Source organism: Xiphias gladius, chromosome 24 (assembly GCF_016859285.1).
Source record: "Xiphias gladius isolate SHS-SW01 ecotype Sanya breed wild chromosome 24, ASM1685928v1, whole genome shotgun sequence".
Lineage (NCBI taxonomy): Eukaryota > Metazoa > Chordata > Actinopteri > Istiophoriformes > Xiphiidae > Xiphias > Xiphias gladius.
Window position 1 is genome coordinate 25,690,116 of NC_053423.1, and position 26,915 is coordinate 25,717,030.

At 46.3% G+C, this 26,915-nt stretch overlaps 1 protein-coding gene and 1 long non-coding RNA gene across 2 annotated transcripts; one reads left to right on the plus strand and one right to left on the minus strand.

Annotated features, from left to right (window-relative positions):
- Positions 1 to 242: 242 nt before the first annotated feature.
- Positions 243 to 26,915, minus strand: cdc42se1 (CDC42 small effector 1). Its single transcript, XM_040122209.1, has 5 exons — positions 26,619 to 26,915; positions 15,675 to 16,147; positions 9,057 to 9,161; positions 7,544 to 7,615; positions 243 to 6,178 (listed from the first exon to the last, which is right to left on the minus strand). Exons 2-4 carry the CDS (start codon positions 15,822 to 15,824, stop codon positions 7,547 to 7,549), a joined length of 324 nt encoding a protein of 107 aa, XP_039978143.1. The 5' UTR covers positions 15,825 to 16,147; positions 26,619 to 26,915; the 3' UTR covers positions 243 to 6,178; positions 7,544 to 7,546.
- On the plus strand, positions 19,277 to 26,140 carry LOC120786666. The gene is made up of 3 exons (XR_005706741.1): positions 19,277 to 22,869; positions 23,052 to 23,229; positions 25,527 to 26,140. It is a non-coding gene; the product is annotated as an uncharacterized LOC120786666 (long non-coding RNA).

The following is a 26,915-nucleotide window of genomic DNA, read 5'->3' on the forward strand; positions in this document are numbered from 1 at the left end:
TCATACGTGTACATTTCTACATGTTTCCCTCACACAGTGTGATGTAAGAAGGTCCAGCGAGCCGCTTTCACTCCGGTCACCTGGTGGTCACGCGACGCCTTCGGGTCTCGACGCGGACCAGTCAAAGTAATCGTTGCATGATGCTGACTAATCACGGTTCACATTCGCACTCGGCAACACACTGAGTCCGTTTTGCAAGGAACCGGTCATGGATACGGACGCGTTTGGAAAGAAAACAGCAGATTTATTCAGACGTCATGAGACACACGTTACAGAAGATGGAGGGATAAAGTCAATCAGTATTTCTGTTTCTGTTACATGAGAAAACCAAACACAAGGAAAAAAACTGAAAATATGGAAAGTCACAGAAATCACACATTCATGTCACTTTAACACAAAATATCATTCAAGATTTTGTTTGACGACTGTTAGTATTTAATGGAAAAGAGCTTTTAAGGTCATGTGAAAAACAGTAGTTTGAGCTCTGAGATTAATCTGGGAATAATTGATTATGACTTGGCATATATATTACCTTATGTTGTTACCGCACTTCAAAACATCCAAAAATTCCCCCAAATTTCCTTCAAACTCGTTGCTTTCTTAAAAACTGAAACATCAGCAGGCAGCTGGGAGGAAAACTGGGACTTTAAAATATCTACAGCAAACCTGAAGGTCCTGAAAGATGATTTTGTTTTCCCTCTCGTGTTCATTTGTATCTCGTGGTCACCAAATATCTTGGTTACAAAAGCAATTATCTTTCTCACACAAGTCAGCACCTTGTTCACACAAGATCCATATCTTGTGTGAACACGTTTTTATGTTATTTTCTAAAATGACCGTTTGCAAAAGTTACCATCTTGTTCCCATAAGTGATCCTTTTTATTCACACAAGTTATGATCTTCTTTGCTTAAGATGTTGTTGGCTGATGTTGTTCACTTAAGTTTTCATCTTATTTACCTAAATTATTATCAAGATCATCAAGATTTCACTTGTTGGACACGTAATTTTGCTTTTATCTTGTTTTCATCTCATCTGTCCCAAAAAGTTATTATTTCATTTGCACAAGATATTATAAAGTCAGTTCCTTGCTCCCACTAGGTAGCGTTTGTTTGCAGTTATCAGCTTGGTCGCACGAGACCCGTAACTCGTTTGTTCGTCTTTCGTTTCCAAATTCAGTATCCTGTTCCTTATTCACACAGGATATTATCTTTTTACAAAACTTGCGTCTGGTTCATGCACGATATCATCACCCACGGTAATAACTTGTGTTCACAACATATGGATCTAACATCTAACACCTTGTGCAGACAGATAAAGCTCTCATCTCTCTCTGGACATTGTTCTCCGTGCCGAAGCTCTTTCTCAGGAAGTGTCTTTCACATGGCCCTAACGACTTTCTTTAGCATTAGCACGAGTCATCTTCAAAGTAACTAAAACAGGATGCAGGAGCAGGTTCGTGTTCGTGGTGTTTCTCAAATCTCGCCCGTTGGCAGATCGTCATTAAAACAGCAGGATGTTTCTTATATATTAGGACTTTACGTCTGTGTTCGGACCACCAACCAGAAGCACCTCCGCAGCTGAGCGCGATAGGCTGAGACACCTGTCAATCACGCACAAACACACCTCCGAGCCTGATCTCTTCTTAATGAAAAGGGGATTTACACTGCAGCCTCTGGTGGCCGTTAGGGGAACCGCAGCTCCACACACTTCAACGCTCGGCTGCGGAGGCTGTCGATTGGTTCATATCAGATTAAAGTTTATTTAAAGTACAGAAGAATATCAGCTTGACTTTTTATTCGTCGGTGCTGCTGGTGTGGACAGCAGGAGTGACAAAGGCTCAAGGGGCCAAAAGTCACAGAAATGCTTTGTGATCAATACTCTTAATAGATGCATTCATACCATACTAGCTACGCAACACGTATTCAGAAAGACATTGTACAATAAGACAAACACAGTTCATAAAATCGACATCTTTGATCAGGACACAGAGACACAGAGCCGATTAGAAGATCTCAGATTCAGGTGTCCGTCGCCAGATCCCCAAATCCCGTCGCGTTATTTCTGCCCGAAGGCCGGATGGAGGGGAAAGTGCTCTCCAGTGTTGTTGAACTGTAAGCCGGGAGGAGGGGAATCCCAAGTGGAGGGGACGAAGGGGAAGAGGAAGAGGAAGAGAGGAACTATGGTCGTGATAAACAAACGGAGCCAGACTTTGGCAGCCGATGACGGACTGTGAGAACAGGTCTGAGTTTCCAAGAATCAGAGAGAAAGCAGCCAAGAGGTTGACGACGCCGCCGCTGACTTCAACCTGAGGACTCCGACGCCGAGAGGCAGCGCCGACACGGCGTTCCGGTGTCTGGATCCGAACTGTCTCAAAGCTACACAGTGTCACACAGTTAAACAACAGAAACTCGCTGAGCCGTAAAGTCCCTGAATTTCTCTCTGCCGCACACACCGACAGCTGGAGGCGTTCTTCACGACCTGCAGCCTGCGGCTGTCGGCGCGTACGGTCCCAGTGGTCACGAGGTTTGAACGCCCGGTGCAGACGAGCAGACAACGAACCGTCGACCCTGTGGCCAGACCAGAGCGTATCCGCCAAACCCCGGGTCACATCCAAAGCCAATGTTTTTTTAAATTCTCACTCTCTACAGTGTTCGCACGTAGCAACTACAGTAGGGTCAATGCTAGGGAGAGGTTGCGCTCTCGGCAGAATCTGGCCGAAGTGTGGTTAGGATTAGGAAACTGAAACACCTGCATCTCCTCCATCGGAGCCGAAGTTGTGTGACGTTACTGCACCGCTACAACTTCACGTTTTCTATTTGAAAACAGGCCTTTTGTAGAGCTGCAAGTTTATTTTAGTATCAAGCGATCGCAGAGCAGGTGTCATTAAAGTTATGACCCTTATTCTCAGTCCCCAGCAAAACTCTGGGACCCGGACTATTAAACACACCCGCAGCTGCCACCAGAAACCACAGGTGTCACCATATCAGCAAGGACTGAAATCTGAACCCGGGAATTGTTTCGTCTCGCATTACGCGTGTGAATCGACTGCCGGACGGTTTTTAGCCCCAGACGGCGAGAAACAGTCCGGCAGTTGATCTGCCGTCTGTGCGGACGTTTGTTGAATTCGTGGCCTGAAGCTTTGGGATGAGTTCAGTTCTTTTGCTTGAGCTGAAACATTTCCAACCCACACTGACGCCTCTTCACCTCAGTTTGTGTTGCGGCGTTTTTCGTCTGTCGCAGGTCCGACAGAGCAGCTACGCTTCACGTTTACCTGACGGAGCCGTCGGCACGGGCCGAGCAACGCCTCGCGCTTCAGGGAAGGGCCGGAGCGCCGCCCGTGCAGGCGCGGTGTCAAATTCTGCTTCAGATTTCCGTCCCGGTGATTCGGCGACACCTGCGGTTACCGGTGGCGACTGCAGCTGTGTTCTGTGTGAGAGTGGGACTGCGTCGGCCACTGGGGGGCAGCAAACCCGAATGCTTCGAAACGCTCACTCAGTTTCACTTCACAAGCTGTTTGCCATGTATCGGCGTTGTTTACGTTGGTTTTCGTTTACATGCTGATCTGAGCATCTGACTGAGAGACGCATGATGAAAAATCAGCGTCTCAGTTGGCTGTGAAAAGTGCGAAAAGGTCAAACGGCTCCCACGCGGTGCGATTAACTGACCCGTCAGGTTCGACTGTGGAGGAATAACAGAGAAAATCCTTTAGACAAATGAGCCCAGGGAGGAAGTGTCAAGCCTCCCACGCTCCGCGGATTCCAGTGAACACACCACGCCGTCGCGGGGAAAACTGAGACCAGCAGCGGCTCAGACTTTCCCTGACGCTTTGGCCTCTCAGGCCCAGTAGCCGGTCGCCACGGCGAGGGGGCGCGCGGTGACTCAGCGGTTTCTGCGGCAACCGCCCCCGGTAGTGCACACAGCAGCCGAGCACATCTGTGGCTTACGTACCAAAAAGCCATCAGGGTGTAAACACGGTGTTTTGTGTCCCTGAGCTCTCTTCTGATTGGCTGACCGAGCCTTCAGTCCCGACGGCTCGTTTAGAGGCGGAGCTTCTGGATACGGGCTGTGCGCGCTTCGCCGCGGATCGAGCGTTATGAAACTTTCACAGTGTTTCTACGGCACAAGACAAGGAAATCTCACTTGAGTTAAGTTTGAAAGAAACACTGAGGATCTAGTTTGTGTAAAACGTATTGTTTAGTCAATAGAAGTCTGGTGCAGGACGCTAAGATCACGTCCTCGGTGGTATGTCTGGTTATTATTGAGGAGGAGTTTACATTCTGCAGTTAAACATGTTGGGCTCTTAGAGGCTGATCCTGACGCATTTTAGGCTGAATTTATTTAAATGTGAAATGAAAGAACTTGAATTACACTTAGTTAGTTATAGTAGAGAAAGACTTGAAACCTGGAGACCGTCATGGGGGGAGATGTCCGGATATCGTTTTGACCTCAGTAATGTTAAAATCTTTGCCCTGGACTACAGTTACTCTTGTTTTTTCAGAAAGTGCTGGAATTGAATCTTTTTGGTCGAGCGTTTCGTAGAAGCTCACATCTGTTTTTTGTCCAAATGGCAGCGGAGCTTTGAAGAAACTCTTTACCTGAACTCTCGTTGCTGCAGACACGAGTTCATTTTTCAAGAATATATTAAACACATTTAATCTACGAGTCTTAGAAATCAACTCCATCCACATATCAACCGAACCATCGACCCGAACATGAACCCTGTCCCAAAGGTTTACGGCCGGCAGTTGTCTGCCCGTCGGCTTCGGCGTTTTGGATCCCTGCTTCGTTTAGCGATAGGGATATTAAATCAGGAGGGATGCAAAAAAGAAAACAGTGACATTAGGAGAAAACATTCAGCGAATCACCAAAAACAGCAGAAAATGAAAAACAATTTCTGCTTAACGTTGTTAAAATACTAAAACTACAAAGCAGTTAAATGCCGCTTGAGCTTCCCACCAGATGCAGCAAAAGATGTTTTAAGCAAAGGTTTAGAAAAGGTCAGTGTGGAACCCAAAATGAAAACACTTCTGTCTTCTTGGGGATTCAGCAAACCGGCCCCCGAACTGCAGTCTGAGTAGTCTGACATGTCGAACTTCGGCACAAAGCGGGTCATTTTCTAGTGGGAGTTTTGGACTGTGTGTCTGGGCCCCTCTGAGAGCTCAGTGAAGTCAACGTTTATATTTAAACTGGTGGATTATTAAGACCATATGACTCACACACACACGCACACAGGGAGAGGGAGTCCGGTCCAGTGTAGCGGGAACTTGCGGGACTTTCCCATCTCCTAAAACGAGAGTCTTAAATCATTCAGCACCAGCAGTGGGGCTGGGCAGAGTGAAGCATCCTGGGAAATGAGGTCCAATGATGTCATCACTGGGTCCATGTGAATGAAGAAAGGTGGGGGGTGGGGAAACAAAACAAAAAAACAACCAAACTAAGGCGTGACAATCCTTTAGAAGCCAGATGAGGAGTACAGCTGAGCAGTCAAGCATCCTGGGAAATGAAGTCCACTGAGGAAACTCCACAGCAGCTCTGCGGGGGAACTTTGCACCAGCACGAGGGCTAAGATGATGGACTATGGGGGATGCAGTAATCCTCACTGCTTCCTGGATGAGGGAGTTTTGAGAAAACTTCCCAATGAATGCTGGGAAATGTAGTCTTTTTTTTTTTTTTCCTTTTCTTATTTTTTTAATGTTAAAAAACAACACTTTGGAGCCAGTTTTTCTTTCTTAAGATACAGACATTCTGTCATCTAGCAGAGTTCCTGAATGGAAAGGAATTCTGGGGGATGTGGTCCTTGCCTTTGTGTTTGTTTTACAGGATCGGATGTGGAGCTGGCGGTTTGTTGGACCTGAGATGTGGAAATAAGACCAAAAGACAGAGCTCCCTCACCCTCACGGCTCGTTTTTCTGTTTTTGTGACGGTGGCTACTGATTTTAAGTCTTGGCTCGTAAAAAATCTTCACTGAAATTACATGAAAGAGACGAAAGTGCAGCCACATCCTTTCCCCATATAAAGGAAATGACAGCGCCCCCGTCAGCTGGCAGAGGGGCAGTGCTTCGCTCGAGGACACTTCAGCAGGGCAGGAGGGGAGTCGAAGCCTCCGGTTGACAGTCAGATACAGGTTCAGAGGTTCAGAGGGGCCGCTCAGAAGGTCTGGGTTGATTTCATACACTCCTGAAAAATCAAAAAAACACAGGACGGAGTCAACACACGCAAACAGGTTCAAAGCTCAGGGTCAGCATCGGGACTGAGGACCGAGGACACACCGGACCCTCCTTCAGTCTTTTACCTTCACTAGAAACCTGCAGCCGATGGACTGATCTGAAAGCACATCACAACATCACTGCGGGTCGAACAACAGTTCCGGTGTTTTCGAGTGGATCGCTCCCAAGGTTTCATTTTGATTTAAGGTTTTTCAGATTCAGCATCAAATGAAAACCAGTGGATCTGGTGGTCGGATCAATAAAAGAACCAGAAACAACTGGTTTTATTCATCAGACGGATTTTTCTCTGCATCATGGAGAATCTGAGCCTGAGTCTCTCACTCATCAGCACATTTCCCTTTTCTATCATCATTTCCAGAAACTGGACAGTTTGACGTGAGATATATTCAACCAATTTCCACCTTCCCTAAAACACTTTGGGCTGATAAATCCTTTCTACAAATTCTACAGCTTTCTAACCGGAACCTGGATTAGTAAATACTGAATTTACAAGCTGAACATCCATCAATTTAAACCAGGTTGCTGCCAACAGCGACGGTTCGTGCTCATTCAGCGTGCGAGCAGCGAATCCACTCCCACGCTGTGGTTCCACTGATCTGAGCGCAGTGTAACTGACGCACGGGGACGTTCGACCTGATAGAAACTGATCTTGAGTTCATATGTTTGTGCTGCCGAAGACAACAGACACTTCCTGTCCCCGACGGTGAGATCACCCATCGACGACTGGCGCTTCCTGCCGCTCCAGTCGTTGTCACTCGAAGCTGAATCGCAGCGAGCAGCTAAATAAACTCGGTGCTGATGTTACAGCTGAGCCGGAGCTTCTATTTCTCCCAGTATAACCAGTGACGCATCAGCTGCAGTGACCAATCACCGGCCGATTTCCAATGAAGCGGTGCGTCTGTCCGGCGGGGAAGGGCGGCCTCGCGTCTCTTCGCTCCCGGCTCGTCCAAACCAGGAGGATTTCCAGGTCAGCCGAGGAGCGAGGAGACGTGGACCGAGGTCCTGAGAAGCACCAGTAAGGAACTGGGGTCCAGCAGCAGGTGGGGCTGCGTTTAGTGACACTAGTTAAAGACTGACATGGGTTTGTGGTGGGAGGTTGGACCGCACTGGGTTTACTGGTTGGTGGCTCCGCTGTCACAGCCTCGTGAAGTGCCCCCCCCCCGACAGTTACAAGTTGAAGTGGCAGGAGAAGTGGAGGAGCTGAAAGGAGCTGAAGTGTCGGCAGGACGTTCAGGCTGTGTGTGTGTGTGTGTGTGTGTGTGTGTGTGTGTGTGTGTGTGTGTGTGTGTGTGTGTGTGTGTGTGTGTGTGTTTACCGGCTATAACAGGCTGTTCCTGCCGTTCATGTTCGGGCCTTTAGACCTCATCTGCTCCTGAACCGGCCCCGACTGAAAACCGCACACACACACACACACACACACACACACACACACACACACACACACACAGAGAACATGATCAGTACATGTGAACACGTGTACTGTCACCTACTTTGCATGGGTCTTGATTTTTCGGCACTTTTTAAATCGATTTTAACGTTTTCATGATCCGTCTCTTACCGACATCGTGTTTCACTCATTACGACACATTGTGTTCAGTTCAGGGAAACAACGCTTCATCTGGAGTTTTAGATTTTTTAAATATTTACACACGTTATGTGCGATCTCTCATTCATTTGAATTTTCGTCTTACGTGTTTTCAGTGTGTGTGTATTTAATTATGAACCAACACTTGTTTATGTCTGAGGATCCACTGATTATCGCTTCACTCATTCAGTCAGTTTTTGGTAAATTCAGTTCTTGTGTTCATCACTTGAGGAAACGAAGGAAGGAGGAGTCAGCGAGGAAGGCTGTGTGACCTCTGACCTCTGACCTCATGAGGGGGGAAATTCACTTGCCGACTCTGACCAATCATCACGCAGATGAGGTCATCAGGCGATTTCAGACTGGTCCAGCTGTTGATACTGGTAACTGAGATCTGAAGTGAAGTGATTATTTTATTTTGACTTCATTCTTTTTATTTTATTCTCATCTGTGTTAAAATCTGTGTTTAAATTTATTTTCATCAAATTTAATTTAATCTTTCAATTTTTATTGTTTTAAGTTTGTATTTTATTGTTCTTTTTAAAAAAAAATCTTCTTGCTTTTTGGATTTTTTGAAAACATTTTTTAATAGTTTTACATTTTCCTTCATCTTTTAATTTGAAGGTTTGTTGAGTCTATCACAGACTTAAACAGACGAGATTTGAGGCAGTGAAGCTAAAATAGAAACAGGAAGGATGCAGCGCTGTGTGACACTTCCTGTCTCTCACACACACACACACACACGCACACACACACACACACACACACACACACACACACAAACACACACACACACACACACTGGGCTGCAGCTCCTAACACAGAGCTCTGTGTTCAGACATGTGGCTGTGTGTCTGCTCTGTTCGGGTTCTACTGATGCCTCACAGACTAGAGACAGACTGGTCCTGGTCCCTGGTACGTTCAGACACTGACCCCGGGTCAGTCCAGTCCACATCATTTCCTGTCATCGCTTCACTGTCACACATAGAATATCCAAAACACTACAGACCCACAGACGGGTAACAGACAGACAGCTGACAGACAGACAGGTAACAGACAGCTGACAGACAGACAGGTAACAGACAGACAGGTGGGAGGCAGGTGGACAGACAGACAGCTGACAGGCAGACAGGTAATAGACAGACAGCTGACAGACAGGTGACAGACAGACGGGTGGACAGACAGACAGGTGACAGACAGACGGGTGGACAGACAGACAGACAGACAGACAGGTGTGGGGTCTCACCGGCTGCAGTCCTTCTGCCATCTCTCCGGAGCCGATGTGTGTGAGGTGGATGAAGTTTGTCGGCTCTCCGATCATACTGCGATCGATCTTCCTCCTCTTCTTCTTCTACACACACACACACACACACACACACACACGCGTCAGCATGTAGGCAGGTAAAACCTAAGGAAATGAAGCAGGAGGGAGTCCGCGGTGCAGGTTTGGGGTTAGGGGTCCTCACAAGTATAGCGGCGCGCGCGGCTGTGCCCCGACGAGCCTCGGATCGTCGACGTGTCTCGACATGTGCACACACCCTCACACCCTCGTCACCCACTCAGCGTCTAACACGTCCCGCTGTGTGAATCAGAGTCTGCGGAAACGGGCGCGTGACGCAACGCGAAGGAAACAACGAGACCAGGCAGAAACCCGGGTCGCCCGGGACCGGGTCCCCCCCCGGGATCCACCTCGCGCGTGTCCCACAGCATCGCGCGCTACCCGCTGTCAGTCGTCCTGTTGCTGTGGAGGATCATTTCCTCCCGAGTCAGGACTGAAGGTGAGACCATGAGAGAAACGACTCGGGATAATCTCACGTAAAGAAGAAGGAGGAGGGTAAAAGATTCAAATGCGTCTTCGAAAATCCTGGAATATAAAACAGGAAAGCTTCAATTCAAATGTGAGACTGACGCGGAAAATAAACATCAGAACAAATTAAAACATGATACTGTACAAATACAGACACAGGTATATGCTGTACATATACAGCACAACATTAGAAGCGTTAACTGGTTTTAACGTTTACTTGCAGCTGAACAGTTGCAGTGCTTTGCATCTAGGTTTTTCAGAATAAAAGCCTCGGACCGCGAAGCTCCGTGCGGACGAGGCGTTCAGGGTCCGACACGTCCAGAAAACACGAACTCGTGACTGAGCGGCAGAGAGGATTTGGTGAAGTTGTGCATCATCTTCCTCCTCTGTCATCATGCAAATGGCCGCTGTCTTCAGGGACACCCTGTGCTCTGTCCAACAGCCACTGAATGCCTCACTAAAACCCACCCTGCTCCCAGAGTCCAGTCAGTCTTCAGGTGTGGAAACGTGTGCGGATCCAACGCGTCTCAGCCTCAGTCACAACCACTTCCATCTGATTTAAGAGGATTGTGTTCCTGGGGATTATTCAGAGCTCGTACGTCGCTACAGCAGGAGCGAAGACGAGGGACGAAGACGGGACGAGGGTTCGTCTGTTCGATCGCAAGACATCCAGTGTTTGATGATTTCAATTCCGGCTCAGCCGTGACAGCGTTTACCCACAGAAAGCTCCAGGTTGGGAAGTGGGTTTGGCGGCTTGTCGTTAGCGTCCCTCAGCGCGTCGTCGTTAGTGACGCTCCGGTCGTTACACAACGGTCTGTCCGCTTCTGGCCTGTTGTGTGTCAGTAACACGAGGGGACAACGAGAGCGAAATGCTGCGTCTCAGCGTCCGTGTTTTCACGTCAACATTTCGACCTTTACCGCAACGCGGTTTCAGCGGCAACACGTGACAATAAGTCTCCAAACGGCGGAACCGATGCAAGACGCCTCACCCATAAATCATGATGATTACCTGATGATGTCTTGAGTGTGAACTGCTCACACTGAGTCCCGACCACTTCATGAGTGACAGGATTTCACGAGCTCGTCACGACTCGAGCGCCGATGCTCTGGAACTTTATTACAAACATCCACTTTGTGGAAAATCAACCGAGAAACTGTGACAGGAAACGGAATCACACCGAAGCACAAGTCACAGTCAAATGTAGAGCGACAGCAGCCGGAGACATTTTCAGCCTGAACGTGTCCCCTTCCAGAACGTCCGGCCCCCTCTGCTCCCGTTGGCTCGTGTCGGTGGAGACGCTGGGGAACAAGCTTTGTGATGAAGAGCGTGGGTGAATCGGGCTAAAATTCGAGGCGACTCCTGCGGACTGATCGGTTTTTAAAGCGCTTGCATTTGTCCTTCTGTTCACGTCCGTCTTCTGCTGTATTTTTCATCTTTTCTGGAGCAAGTTAAATCACGTCTTTCTGTGCGTAGAGTGTCCCACGAATACAGTTTTATTATTGTGATAAATATGAGTATCGGTCGTTGGTCAGATCCGGACCTGCAGTCAGCTTGTGTTTCTTTTCTTTGCCGAGGCCTGACGTGTCGGACGGAGACTAAAGGGGGTTTAGTGAATCTGGTTGTTTGGAAACGGATCAAACATGGAAACGATGATCAAATCCCAAAGCGCAACGAGCCGAGTTTCGCTCGGGTAAACCGTGACCTTTCCTCCGAGCACCAGGAAAGGTCAGCGGCCGTTTTTTTGGGGGGGGTTTTGTCTGGAGGACAGAATTCTGGGATTTCGGGGGAGTTTTACTGGGAGTTTGGAGAATCGAGGCCTCTATTTTCACAACACGCTGCACCAGGCCGATGATTGGAGCTTTTAATTTGATGATGTTCTCTAGTGCTGCAGGATCGGAGTTAGAGAGCAACTGCTTTTGGTTTGTGTGTGTGAGTGTGTGTGTGTGTGTGTGTGTGTGTTTGCGCGGCGTCAATCCCTGAACCGGTATTAACAGAAATCCCACAGACATATCACCGGCCCGGAAAAGAGGCCACAGGAAGGGGCTCGGGAAGGTCAGACGGCAGATACACAACACACACCAGCGCAACCGCAGTCGGACCAGTCTCTCCTCCACGTTCGGTGGATGGTTCTCCGCCTCCGCATCCTCCACCACAACTGTGAAATGCACAGCTCAGCAGACCCGTCAGACTTCACCCAGAGGCCGTGTTGAGTTAGAGCCGGCGCGTCTGAATCATCAGACGGGTCCAGTCACGCTGACACGCCGGGATCCTGCGGTCGACCGGCTGGCCCTGAGTCACGACCACGGACCCCCTCCCCCGTGGAGGAAAAGGTTCAAAGTCAGGAAAAGTCTGGAATGAGCGGTTTGTTCAGACATGACCTGTTAATCAGCTGAGCGGTTACTCGATTAACTGATTAATTAAATTCATTCATGAAATCATAAAATTGTCAAACAGTCCACGGTGACGTCTTCTGATGTCTTTGTCCGACCCACCGTCCAGAGCCCAAAGAGATTCACTTTATTCTTATAAAATAGAATAAAAGCAGCCGATGTTCGGATTCGAGGAGTCGGAACCGGTCGTTTTATTTGTTTCAAAAGGGACTAAAGTGACTCATTGATCATCGATCAGTTTTCCGTCACCACCGATTTCACGCTGCGAAGCTGCTCCATTAAATCCATCAAACAACAGGATGGAAGAGCAGGTTCATGAGAGAATCTCTATTTCTTTTCATTTGAACACGGCGACCCGGGAACAGAGGAGGTCATGTGACTCCGTCCTTTTTGATGCGTGTTCCTCATGAACAGCTTGTTTGCGTTTCGTTCACCTGATCTGGTCCCCGAGGGATTCCTCTTCTGTTTCCTGCTAAAAAGGGGTTTTCCCGACCGTCTAGGAGAGGAGGGGTCTGAAATCACACTCGCTGACTTCTCTCTGTCAACATCTGGCTGAAAACTCCCTGATATTCCAGGATTTCCAGGAGCGACGTGAACGACTTGTTTCTCTGCAGATCCAGATGTCAGATTTAGACCGAGACTCCAACTGATCTCGGAGCAGTTTCGTCACGTCACACTCTCCTGATAAAAGGCAGATCTGCGTCATCATCGTCGTCATCGTCGTCATCATCGTCTTGTAATCCGTGAGTCGTCAGCATCAAAGCAGAGGAACAGGCTGGGATTTCAAAATAAGAGAGGCTGGGTAATGACGTGCTCGTATTTTCTCGTTCCAGAAAATCAAACGTACACCAGCATTTAAAGTTCAGTTTACGGTCGAGGCCGTTGGCTGGATGAGCCGCAACTCTGCTCTTTCGTACCAAAATATCCTCTGCGAACACGAAACTTGTCAAAGCTCAGAAGAAAAGACTCTTAAAAACCCTGGAAATCCTTTCACTTTTTGTCCAACTGTGTCTCCTCCTCTGTCTTTTTAAATTCTCAGTGGACAAGAGTCAGGTGTTCACAGAGCTGAAGACAGACCTCCAACATGGTGGACAGGGAGCGAGGGGGAGGGTGGGGTTACATCACCCAAGTGGCATCTACACCCACATGTATGGAAAGTCTGTCTTTATTATTGTCTTATGTCTGAACCTGCAGTTCTGCAGTCGAGCTTCACAAAGGAAGCTGAGTTCAACTTCCCTGAGAGTGAAGTCACTGCTGGCATCTGCGTGTGTGTGGTGATGTGTGTGTGTTAAAAGTGTATTGTTGCAGTGCCACAATAGAACAAACAGAAAACTCTAAAAATACAGACGGAGGAAGGAGGGAGGGAGTCTGGGGAGAAACTCAGAAAGGCAGAACTTCCCCTCATCGGTCTGAACACTCACAGTCTCCGCTGCACTGCATTTACGAGGATTTATCAATCTGCTGATTGTTTTGTGGATTAACTGAGCGACCGTCGACACAACAAGTTCCTCAGAGCCCGCAGCGATGTCTTCACTTTGCTTGTTTGTCTAAAACCTAAAGATATTCAGTTCACTGTCAGAGGGGACAGAGAGGAGAAGAAAATCCTCTCATCTGAGAAGTTAAAACCAGAAAATGATCAGATTTAGGGTTTCATCGAATCGATTCATCCATAGCGAAGATAGTTAAGTTTACGTTGATTGACAAATTGACGAATCGAGTAATTGTTGCAGCTGTAGTTTAGTTACTGGTGTTCAAAGCGATCATTTCCCACTGCTTTTGTTTGACATTAAAAGTGTTGCATAGTCAAAAGACACAGAGCCTTTTATTGTGAAGCAACCACAGGGTATGCATTGTATATTTCGTCAAGGTGAGGACCACCTGCTGTTGCTGGTGACACTTTCAATCCCTTCTTTATCCTGTAAAATGCAGTAGTATTTTGAGGTGAAGCGACTATTGTTCACAAACCTAATTATCACACAAATCAGGATCTTTTTCTGAACTTAAACAAACTTTAACCGTGAGCAACGCGCAGCTGTCACATGACAGACACAAAATTATGTTCAAGTGATGTGGGCCTCAGATCTGAGGACACAGACAGACGTTGTCCTGCTGACTGGAGCTTCAGATCAGAAAACACTGCTACGTGTCGATCTGCAGGGCACGAACAGGCTCCACATTCTACGTACAAAAAAACTACAAATTCTACGTACAAAAAACTCCAGATTCTACGTACAAAAAAACTACAAATTCTACGTACAAAAAACTCCACATTCTACGTACAAAAAAACTACAAATTCTACGTACAAAAAACTCCACATTCTACGTACAAAAAACTCCACATTCTACGTACAAAAAAACTACAAATTCTACGTACAAAAAACTCCACATTCTACATACAAAAAAAACTACAAATTCTACGTACAAAAAAACTCCACATTCTACGTACAAAAAACTACAAATTCTACGTACATGTACAAAAACTCCACATTCTACGTACAAAAAACTCCACATTCTACGTACAAAAAAACTACAAATTCTACGTACAAGAAAAAACTACAAATTCTATGTACAAAAAACTCCACATTCTACGTACAAAAAACTCCACATTCTACGTACAAAAAAACTACAAATTCTACGTACAAAAAACTACAAATTCTACGTACAAAAAAACTTCACATTCTACGTACAGAAAAACTACAAATTCCACGTACAAAAACTCCACATTCTACGTACAGAAAAACTACAAATTCTACGTACAAAAAAACTACAAATTCCACGTACAAAAACTCCACATTCGACGTACAAAAAACTCCACATTCGACGTACAAAAAAACTACAAATTCTACGTACAAAAACTCCACATTCCACGTACAAAAACTTCACATTCTACGTACAAAAAAACACAAATTCTAATTGTAATGTTTGTTATTTGTTAAATGAAGTGTACAAAAAGGGAACAGACTCAGATGTGAGAGAAGGAAGAGGGTGTCAAAGTTCACAGTGAAACAGGAAGTTCTGCCACCTGTTTACTCTTGAGTAAAGTTTAAGTGTGTGTGTGTGTGTGTGTGTGTGTGTGTGTGTGTGTGTGTACTTGTTATACGCATGTTGCGGGACCATAAATCTGTATATACGGTCACTTTGTCGGGACTCAACTTCCTTTTGGGGACAAAAAGCAAGTCCCCATAACGTAAATCATGAAATTTCAGCGTGAAGACCTGGTTTAAGGTTCAGGTAAGGTTGGGGCATGGCGGGGGTTAGGAAAAGTCTCCGGGAATGTCACCGTTATGTCCATCGGAAGTGATGGGAAATGACTGTGTGTGTGTGATAACCGTTACTTGCAGACCTAATGAGAGCCCTTCATGAAGGGCTCTCTCAAATCCCCTAAAGTAGAGTTGAGTCTGTCATGTGACCCCCCTTTGGTCCCTCGTCCTCAAACTGAAAGTATAATTTCACATGGTACAAAAGAAATTTGAGGGGATTTTCATCGTCTGGTTGTCCTTTGTAAAATCTGTTGATGCTGTTATCTTCCTTCTAAACCACTCAGAAAGTGTTGTCCCCGAAGGAGGGTAGTTTGTTCGTACGTCTCCAAAATATGTGGCGTTTGTGTGTGTGTGTGTGTGCGTGTGTGTGTGTGTGTGTGTGTGTGTGTGTGTGCGTGCGTCTCACCGGCGGGGGTTTAGCCACCACGCAGCAGCCCATCTTGTGCCAGAAGTCGCTCATGCCGACACTCTGCCTGTCCAGCTGCGAGCCGCCCCTCTCTGCTGCCGCCCTGCAGGCCGGATGAGGAACTGCAGCCTGAGGGTAATCCTGGGGCATTCAGACAAAGAAACCTGCACCAACGCCGACACTCAGAGGACCAAAACCCTGAAATTACCCCACCTCAGACTGAGCACTGGACTCCAGGAGGGTTCAGACCCAAGAAAATATCAAATCAAATCAGAATATCCAGAAGTTCTGAAAGGAAAAAATCCAAAATTAATTTTACTGGATCCTCAGAAATAACAAAATAGAAAAAACAGCTGTTAATTCCCCCAAAAAATGACAGAATCCCAAAAGTCCACTGGTGGTTTTCTGCAGCCAGATGAAACAGCAGATCCCAAATCTCTGTTTTAATATCCACACTGAGCTTCAGGTTTGATCTGTGGAGACACAGACGGAACAAATTACAACACATTTTTACATTTTTACACCTGACTTTCTTTAATTCTGCTTAATTTGTAGGGTTTTTGGTCATTTTGTGTTCCATTTGTATGATCTTTTCTAGTCTTTTCTGCGGACTTATCAATGTGAAGGAATTTCCATCACAGAGAGAGAGAATCAAACCAATTCATCTCCTGTCTGTCCAGAGATGATTTATCATCCAGAGATGATTTATCATCTTGAGAAACCTGCTGCTGGTTGTGTAAATTCATCTTTTGCAATGAACCTGGGTGTTTTTGATTTATGAAGAAGATTTCCTCACAACTAAACATCTAATCAGTCAAAGACCAGGATTTATTTGATTAAAGTTTACTTCTCAGCAAAGTACTGAAAGTACTGAAAGTAGAACAAGAACAAGAGTAGAACAAGATAGAATCTCACTACCATTATCATCACCGAAATCCCCCAAAACAACAATTTTAAACAAACAACAGTAAAACATAAGCTGTGATTGGTTTATTGACTGATGTGAATATATGAAGAGCACATGTCTGACAGTTATTTAGTCTGTAAAGCTTCATGGGTTCTGTTATTTCTTAATTTCTGATGATGGTTTTTTTTTGGTATTAACTATAAGAAAAATAGAGATAAAGTTCTGCAAAAGCACGTTAGTGAATAGAAAAACCAACTAAATATAAACGGAAGTTGATTTCCTTGAAGAATCCCTGAATCGTAATGACTAAAGCAAATTCTACCTTTAACCCTACAAAACCAGGTCCAAACCCTCAAACAGCCCTTTGATGGAGTGTGGTCCCGACAAGATGTCCTCATCATGCAGGTATTTCCTCACATTGTAAAAATATCCAGAAATATCGTCAGTTTCTTAAACAATTTCCCTGCAGTTAAAAAATGGCTTCACTTCAAAAAATATTTTCACGTTTCTAAAAATGTCCTCAATTTCCAAAAATCTCCTTAGTTTCCAAAACTGTGGTCACTTTCCAAACATTTCCTGCTACCGTTTTCCAAATATGTCCACGCTTTTTAAAACATCCTCACGTTCCTAAAAAGTCCAACTTGTTCCCAGGATGTCAAAATATCCTAAAACTCAGACTTAGTCCTGACAAAGATAGAAGAACGGGAACAAACTCTCCCATTGAGCCACATGGGAACCAAAGCTCTGAGACGTCAACACAGTGAACACATTAAGTATGACTAAACACTGGGTGTGGTCCAAACACAGCACAGGAAGTACCACACACACACACACACACACACTCAGGCTTGTAAAGCTGAAATTAAAGAGTGTGTCTGGATGTTTTGTTCTTGTTTGTTTCCAGATGAAACAAACTGAACTGAACTGACTTTGACTGATCTGGAGACGTCAGACACCAACTGGTGGTTAAACCAGCAACGTGTTGAGTTCCACTTCCACGCAAACTGCGAAAAACACGCGACAACAACACACGGAGGACGGCAGTAGGCCTGTGTGTAGCTACCACACACACACACTGATCTTCGACCCCTCAGGTGAAATGTTTACAGAGTGAACAGACTAATAACTGATTACTGCAATAACACACAGTCAGAAGGTCATTTACGGAATGAACTTCGTTTCCTGAACTTTGTTCCTTCAAACTTTAACATTCGTCTGAATCATCGAGTCTAGAAAGACGGAGTTTAATCACAGTCCCTACAATGGGAGCCGAGGAGAGGACCATTTGAATCTACGTCTTCTTAAACTGTGAGTGATGCTAGAAACATTATTCAAACTTTACATGCATCACTTCCTTTGCGCGTCATCACCCCTTCTCCCATCTGTGGTGGGGTTTTTTTGTTCTTCTTCTCTCTGGCCTAGGTGGCGCCCTAGATAAGATTCGAAGAAAGAACCCTTCGGAAATGCATATGCAGTATTTAAAATATCATGCCGACCCCCCAGATGTATAGTAAAACCATTCCAAACACGCTTTCCAGAGCACACTGAATGTACATTTCAGAGGAGACTGCTCCTCCAGCTCTGCACCGCAGTGCAAAGTCCAGGCCGATCCGAGCTCTTTGTTATGAGCTGTGATTGATTTCGTCACAGTTTTCCACTCCAGCAGTAAATCCCGCTCCGGGCTCCAGCTGCCAGATCCTTCTTCAAACAGGGAAAGTCAAGGTCCGCTCCGCCTCCGCTCGCCTGACGATAAGAGGCGCCCTCGGAGCGATTCCTCCTCACATAAAGGGTTAAACTCTCCCTGTGTTTCTATTTTCGGTCTGTTCTGGTCCTGCAGGAGAAAACCTCTGGAGTCCGTCCAACACATTTCAGCAGATGATAAAGAAAGAATGTGAGAGGCCCGAAGCACAAGAAACATGTAGCTTCATGCTTTACGCTCAACACTTATCTACAGGGAGGAATTCGGCTTCACAGCCTGAGGCTCCACAATCCACTCGTACGTATGTTTCGGCTGCGGGACGACGGATCAAGACGTCCTGTTTGAGCTGGACCGAGCAACATTTCTAGGTCTGTAAGAGCCTCTGTGGTCTGAATCAAACAGGCGGTTTACATCGACGTGTTGGATCGTGAACGAGCTGCAGAGCAAACTTTCAGTTCTGGCCTGCGATGCAGATCTGGAGGAGAGACTCAACAAACACGCTCTCCTCCATAAAAACTGTTAATTAACAGGCACAGGCCTAAAATGACATGGTTCCTGTTCTTGAATCCGTACAGTCCTGATCCACACGGCTGAACGGATCCTGTTCCACATGTGGTACTTGACCGTGTTTTTCTTTACATTTGTTTACATGGAAACCCACAAATGCCAGTGGAAGACTCTCAGTCAGAAATAAGGGTCCAACCGAGCTTCCGAACACCAGATATTTTGGTAAAATCTACTAAATTAAAAACCACATTTCGTGCCCCCGTGTCTGCAGTGTGTGGAAATGACAATAAACTTGAACCTGAACCTGAATCTTGGGTTTTTAGGCCCTTGGGGTTCTGGGACCAGAGGGCAGTTGACCAGCCTTGCCTGTAGGTGGCGCTGTCAGAATGTTAGACTCTTGTTCTCCCTGCAGCCGTTTAAACTGTTTCCTGACTCTGTTTAAACCTCATGACTCTCTCCGTGTGTGTGTGTGTGTGTGTGTGTGTGTGTGTGTGTGTGTGTTAGCAGAATATTTGTCCCATGATGTCAGTGTGAGGAGGACGAACAGTGAACCACACATGTTGGTCTTTCTGTAGCTGTGAGGACATCGACATGAAGCGTTCCCCTAACCTAAACCCGATTCTAACCTGGACCCTGAAACCAGGTCTGAACCCTGAAGGTGTGAAGACCGGACAAAATATTCCTCACTTTCCGAAATGTCCTCACACCCGAGGTCTAAAACTAAAACTGGTCCTCACACAGACGGACTACCCCACCCCCCCAGCCGGGTTAGTAGGAAACTCAAACCGAGAGCAGCGTTGATCAGCTCGGAGGAAAAGTAAAGTTGGAGGAAGTTTAACAGTAAAGGAGTCGGTGAAAGTGCGTGGAAAGTAAAAACAGACCGAAACAACGGACGACAGGGAAACAGGCTGAGACTTGGAGCTTTATTGTGAAATCCTATTCTCTCATCCCTTCTAGTTTCACCACAGAGCAGAACATTTCCCAGTTTGCTCCACTGCTTTATTCTTTTTAACTCTATCTCAGACCATCGTTGCACAGACGACTCTCAGCCCGACCCTCTGCGGGTCGTTTCGGGGGTTTGCCGAAAACTCCGATGCTGCCTCAGACGCCCGTTAAACCAGAACTGTGGGTCGTAATAAGCTGCAGCCCAGACGAGCCGTGGGGTCTTTTTTCATGGGGGGGCCCTCTCCGTCATTGGGTGTTTCTGCCGCGGTAAGGCTAGGCTCTCCCGTGTTTTCCCATGGTTCCCACGGTGTCTTCATGTTTGTTCCCAGTTTGTGTCTTTACCTGTCTGAGTGTGAGTGTTCGTCTTGCTGGGCGTGGTGATCCGGTCCTCCTCCTACGCACCTGAAGCTCATCCCGTGATCGGCTCCTGCAGTACGAGATCCTTCGCTCCAGTCCTCGCCAGATCCTTCAGTTTGCCGAAGTGGTTCTGACGTTTGGGCCGAACTCTGGCTTCTGGAAGTTTAAGTTTCCCGGTGTTTGCCTGAAGCCTGCCTGATCAGTTTTTGCCTTTTTCTAGGTCCATTGTCCCGTGCTGCTCCAGTCTTCTCGCCTCGTCGGGTCCCTCGTCCGTCTGCCCGTCAGCTCCGCAACCACTCCGGCTTTCAGTAAATCTACCTTTTAGAACTTTGAACATCTCGTGTCTGACTTCTGCTCCACTGATGGTCGGAATCATCGACGTTTAGGGAACGGCCCTGAACGTTTACTGGGTGATCGCTGATCTGCTGATCAGGACTTGATAAACAAAACAACTTAAGACTGTTCCTCGTCACGTCCAAGGTGCAGAATTTTGAACATGTTAAGTTGCATGAAATTTAGTTGTGTTCAAGCTCCTTCTTGACTTTGGAAATAGCAGTTTGACAAAATAATGTTAGCGCTGTTCCCATTTACTGACTTTATAGTCTTCGAACCTCGACTCAACTCAAAGACCTTCAAGTTAAAGCGTACGAATCCTGACAGAAACAAAGAAGGTCAGAGGAAGTGCCGCAGAAACAGAAACAGAAACAGAAACAGAGAAGGAAACAGAGAAGGAAACTACGACAGAGAATAGAAGAAAAGAAATTAGAGCAGAAGATAAAAGCGTTGGTGAGGCTGCAGTGTGACGATCATCCTCCTCCTGATCTGTGATCAGCTGAGAGTTCATCAGACCTGAAAACAACGACAGGACTGTTTCTGTCAGACAGAGAACGCAGCACTCAGACGGACGGACGCACGGCGGCCCGGAGGTCTCAGACAGAAAGAGTCACATGGTGACAGTTTAATCAGCTGAGGGAGGAAGAAGAGAAACCTTTATTTAAACACAGTCAGACAGTCCAGGTACGGTCGGGTCCGTAGGTCACACCTGTAGTCCTGTCCTTTAGGTCACATGGCTGACAGGTAACTCTTCATCAGAGCTGCATGGGTCCAGGCTGGATCCGGGCTTCACCGCACCCACAGACTCGCGGACTTGGACCCGAGGTCTGTCCAAATCCACGATTCATCAAGCCCCCGAGGGGCTGCAAGTGGACTTTCCGTGGACTTCCAGAGTCCACTTAGGATGCCGACTTCACCAGACGTCACGCGGGGAACTATCCATAATCCACAGGGATACGGATGTGACGCTGTATCTCCTATAACGACTCTTGACCAGCAGACCTGCACACCTCATGCGGAAGAACTGTTCAGTTACACACGTCGAAAGGAGTTTCGGGGTCAGAAGTTCAGGTTCATCTCCATGGAAACACATCAGGTCTTCAGGTCCCGTCTCGTTTCGTCGTCCCCCCGTGGTCTGGCAGACTTGACCTGACCTGACAGAAATAACCGATCAGCTCTATGAGTCCGGACTGAGACCGAGCTCGAGCTCACACGTGTTTTTATTACAACTCTGCTGGTGTTTTATGGTGCTTCCTGTGTAGCAGCAGAGTTTGATGGAACGCTGCCGCACCGACCCAGACAAACTGAACCTGCGTCCTCGCTCCGTTTGTCCGACTCGGTCTCATTTTCTGAAACAAGACAAATATATTCTACTGATCCACGAATGAGGAGAAAGAGAGAGAGTAGGTCAGAGTGATAGAGAGACAATTAGCCACAGTAGGTCAGCAGAGAGAGAGCGGGAGCAGCTCCACAATGAGCTCTTTTCATTCAGACGTGTAAAGGAAAAACTTTCCGTCTGGTTCACCGTTAACCGCCTCTCCTGTTCCAACACAACGAAGACTTTCACATCTCTGCTCACATGGAAAATCTAAACCAGCACACCTTCAACTGGGCTGGTTTTACTTTTCCATCAGAGTCCTCGGGGACCTGAGCAGACTCTGCTGGATCACTTCGAAAACCAGAGACAATAAGCTTCATTTTCTTGTGTCTTTTGCAGCTTGTTACTGGTTCAAGTGAAGAAGACGACACAAGTACTGGATCTATTTCAGCCTCTTCAGCAGCATCGGGACTCGCTGGAAGCACAAACGTCACTAATCACAGCTCCTGAGAGCTTCTAGTTTTATGTGATAAAACGGAGTTTCTTTTTTAATTCATTTAACTGTCTGTGTGTGGAGTCATCTTTAATCTCAGTCTGGTTAAAGGAACAGCTCAACATGCTGAGGAATACTTTTATTCAGAGGCGTCCAGGTGGATCTTAGTCTCTTGCCTGTGTGTTCAGTACAGAGCTGGAGTCAGGACATGGTTAGCTTAGCTTAGCATAAAGAGCATTTGTAGTTTTTGGCGTTTTTTCTTATAATGGACTAAAACTGCCCAGAAATATCCGACATGCAGCTACTGTGGATTCCTTCAAGAGAAGACCGAGCTTTTTAACGCTGCCTCTACGTAGACTCTTCAGATTAGTTTCATTGCATTTTATTGTTGGTGTGAAAATTCTTATTTTGTTGCTTTAGTTTTACGTAAAGTACTTTGAGCTGCGTCTCTGGAGGGATTTACACAAATAATGGCTATTACTCTTACAGGACTATTTCTTGACAGACAACAGTGTATCCATCCGCCCAGTGCTCTTGTGCAGTGTTATAACACACTGCTGCCAGATTCAGTTGGTGGGCTCAGGTTTTGGTTCTGGTCTTCGTACAGGCCCGACGGTTAACTCAGATCGGTCGAATGTGAGTTAATCAGCTGTTTATTCTTCTCTCATTTATGGTCGATGACAAAGTGACTTCCTGTCGCTAACAAACAGGAATTAAACTGTCCGATATAAGCAGATTTTACAATTGTGTAAACGGCGTATTTGTGTGTGAGTGCGCTGAGTTTGGCAGCTGATAATGTTCCCTCCATGTGTGCATAGAGGCTGAAGGTTAAATCCACACTAACAGACACGGGGGTCAGAGTCCAGCAGCCACACGGTGCTACGAGCGAGCCCGTCGAGCCGCTCAGACGCTGCTCTGACTCACTTCCTCTTCCTCACAATGTCCGCAGGAAAAAACGCTCTCAGTGCCGACCGAGGACTTCAGAATCTGGGAAAGGTGAGGGGGTTTCAAAACTGAAATGCAGAAAAGATCCATAAACAGAGTTAAACAGGTTCACGTCTCCACGACAACGGTACAGACCCAACACACAGGGTTCACACTGAAAAGCTCTGAGTCAGTGAGAAAGTCCCAAAGATCTGCTCAGAGACAAAAACCAAAACCAGCTAACTGAGGCCTCGAGCTGCAGGTCAGGGCCGACCAGTCGCTGCTGCTGCGGGAACCGGAACAAACCAGAAACTACAGAGAATCGATTCAGAAACGCACGCGAAACGAACGATGGTTTGACAGAAGCTGGATGAGGCTTTCAAGACCCAGAAAAGATCTTTAACGTGACGCCGGAGATAATCCACTCAACAGCAGAAAAGCCGAGATAGCTGCAGACGTGTGAAGACGTTTTCTGATCGTCTGCGGACTTCGAATCGACTCCCGAAGAGACAGTTTTCAGTCCAGCAGTGTGTTTACATGGCACGCACGTGCACACGCGCACGCACACACACACACACACACACACACACACACACACACACACACACACACACACACGAGGTTAAACCAGCAGCTGTAAACAGCACTAAGTGGGTTATCTGGGAGGAGGTCAAAGTCACAACTGGGTCATTCATCAGTCTGAGAGCCTCCAGATCCTGTCTCTTCGTTTCACATTTCACACATTTTTCTACGGCATCTCGTCCGCTCTGCTGGGCCTTGGCCCGTCCGCGCACTTAAACTCACGCTGACAAACCAAAAACGAGGAGCTAAAGGAGGCTGAAAAGCTCCGTAGAGCTGCAGAGATGCTGCGAAATATCGGTGGGTCCAGAGCTTCAGAGTCATTTCAGCCAGTGTTGATTTAAGAATATCGATTATCGTCACTTTAAAGGGTCCAGTGATTCTTCATGTCAACAATTTCCCATGAAACACTTCACCAGCTACACAAAGTCTACGGTCCAAACCAAAACACAGCAAACCACTGAGGCGTCTGGACTACAGCTGCGACGATTAGTCGATTAATCGATTCGTTGATCGACAGAAAAGTAACTGGCAACTTTTTTGATAACAGATTCATTGTTTTAGTCTTTTTTTCCAGCAAACACTTCCTTCCAAATATTTCCTGGTTCCAGCTTCTCAAATTTTCTTTTCGTATCTGACGGGTCGAATAAAACAAACAAACAATCTGACCTGTTTCACTGGTTTCTGACATTTTGTAGACAAATGATTAAAGCAGAAAATATGAGCAGATGATCAATAGCTGCACCTCTGGTCTTCACACTGCTCAGTGTCACACAACTTTATTTTAAATCCAGGAGTTTCTGGGGGACCAGAGGTTAATGTTGGCTCAGGGTTTCCGGAAATATTTCTCAGCTACAGCAGAGTGTACCTGAACCGTGTGACCTCTGACCTTTAACCTCCACGCTGCCAGTCAGCTGTGATGTTAGTTACCCTCTGGACAAACTTGAGGTTTAGAAATTGAAACCTGACTAGTTTGACTCTATGCTGACCGATACGTGTTGATTCAAAATGGAGAGGAAAGGAGCAAGTTAACAGACCATGAACGAGTCACATCATGACCTATTCCCATGTAAATCAGGTTCAGAGTGAAACCTGCAAAGCTAAACCGCAATGAGCTTAGATCCATGAGACGGAGGAACAAGGTCTCTGCACATTCAACCACAATCTGACAGTTTCTGAGACGCTCGACAACAAAACATGAAGACATTTAAGAACAAATGAGCACAAATCTAAGACGTTTCTAAGTCAGGGGGCCACAAACAGGTAAACACCTGCACCAGAGACTGTAAGCTAACCTCGCTTTCCGTCGCTGTGCTAAACTAAGCTAAACAAGTGCTGCACCTGTCTCCGCCCTGGACGGAGATAAAACGGAAACATCGGACTGATAAAAATAAAATCGGCTAAAAGGACGCTTTACCGATAATGTTGGACTGTTCCTGTCACGTTCTGCTTGGTTGGTGGTTAGCTACAGCGAGCTAACACATCAGTGTCATATCATTAGCTTTAGCAAACATTAGCTTAATGTTAACTGCTGTAGTCTGTGGTTCGGGAATCAGTAATTTAGGTTTAAACATCCAGAATATAACTCGAATATAGTGAATGTATTGAAAATCAACGCTAACTTTCTAGCTAATGTTAGCATAACTTGATGGTAATGACAGTCAGCCCCGTCAAAATCTCAGGGGCTTTATGATCATTGAGGCCGTAAATCACTGATTTCACATCTGATTTATTTGACTTTCTTTTTTTGTCGGCGCTACAGTAAGCTAACGGTTTCCCTCTGCTTCCAGGCTTTGTGCTAAGCTAAGCTAACTACATCCTGGACCAGTCTCTGTTCTGGACCCAGAGGTGAAACTTCTGATCTGACACAGTTTGAGTTGAGGTCCAGAAGAAACTAAAACCATCTAAAGACCAAAATGCAAACTACCACTACAAAGACGCTGAAGACCTGAAACGGCACCGGTGGTACCCTGAATCCTGCGAACCGTCAGATTCTGTGACAGGCTCCGGATCTTAAATATGGTCTCAGGTGGATCTCTTTCGCCTGAACCTAGACCCTGATGGGAACCAGACTTCAACACAACACATTGCGTCAAGACTAAAATTTAACATCGGGTCACAGAATCTGACGGGTCGCAGAAAACAGTGTAACACTGGTGTAAGGCCAGAAACCAGATGGGGTTTTCTTCAATCAAAACCTACGTGTCGGTTAATTCAGTATCTCAAACTTGTGATCAAACTTGACTCAGTTGTCACCATCACTGCTGCTCAAACACTACATGTAGAACTAGTGACGCTTTTTACACAAAAATGTCAAATATTTGCTACTTGATGCTTCTCTTTTTTGTACCTGATAAAAACTGGTTATTGTGGTTTCTGACTGTTGATCCGACAAAACGAGAAAAATAAAGACTTTACACACATTTTCACTATTTTCTGACATTTTATGAACAAAACCATTAATCACTTAATTGTGAGAAAAATCAGTCATGAAGACAATTGTTGGTTGCAGCTCTAACCATATGGCCAAAAGTATGCGGACACTGCTTGTCCTCTGCTTGAAAAACTCCTGAAAATGCCTCAGTTTTTTCTATGAATCTACACACACATTCAGTCGTATACAGCCAGAGTCACTCATTCAACCACGTATTTTCTGTTAATGTTAAAGAAAAGCCTTCAGTGAGGAGGTTGAACCTGAGTGTCAGAGCCGAGCTCCAGCTCCAGCTCCAGTTTCAGCTCCGGCACCAGCTGACACCTGAACATGAAACGTTTCACGAGGTTTGAAGGTGAATTCGGTTCATTTTAGCGTCTGTTTAGAGGTTTTCTTGCCTGTAGATCCAGTCTGTGAGCAGGTTTAATGGAAAAAGAGGCAGCAGACTCACCAGAGACGATCAGACGGCAGCGAGCGCAGCGACTGAGAGGCTGAAAACTGCAGACTGAGATCATTACCAGCTCTGACTCTCTGTTAAGGTCGCTCTCTCTCTCTCTCTCTCTCTGAGGTGTGGCTCCAGCCAGGAAGCCCAGTCTCCCTGCTCCTCTGAAGGAGTTCCCTTTTTCTTTCTCCCTCCTCCTCTGGTTCCTCGGTCAGACAGCTCCTCCTGCTGACTGAGCCAGCTCCTCACATCTGTTTCATGTGAGACCAGCTCCGATGCTTCACTGCAGTAAAGGCACCAGCACGG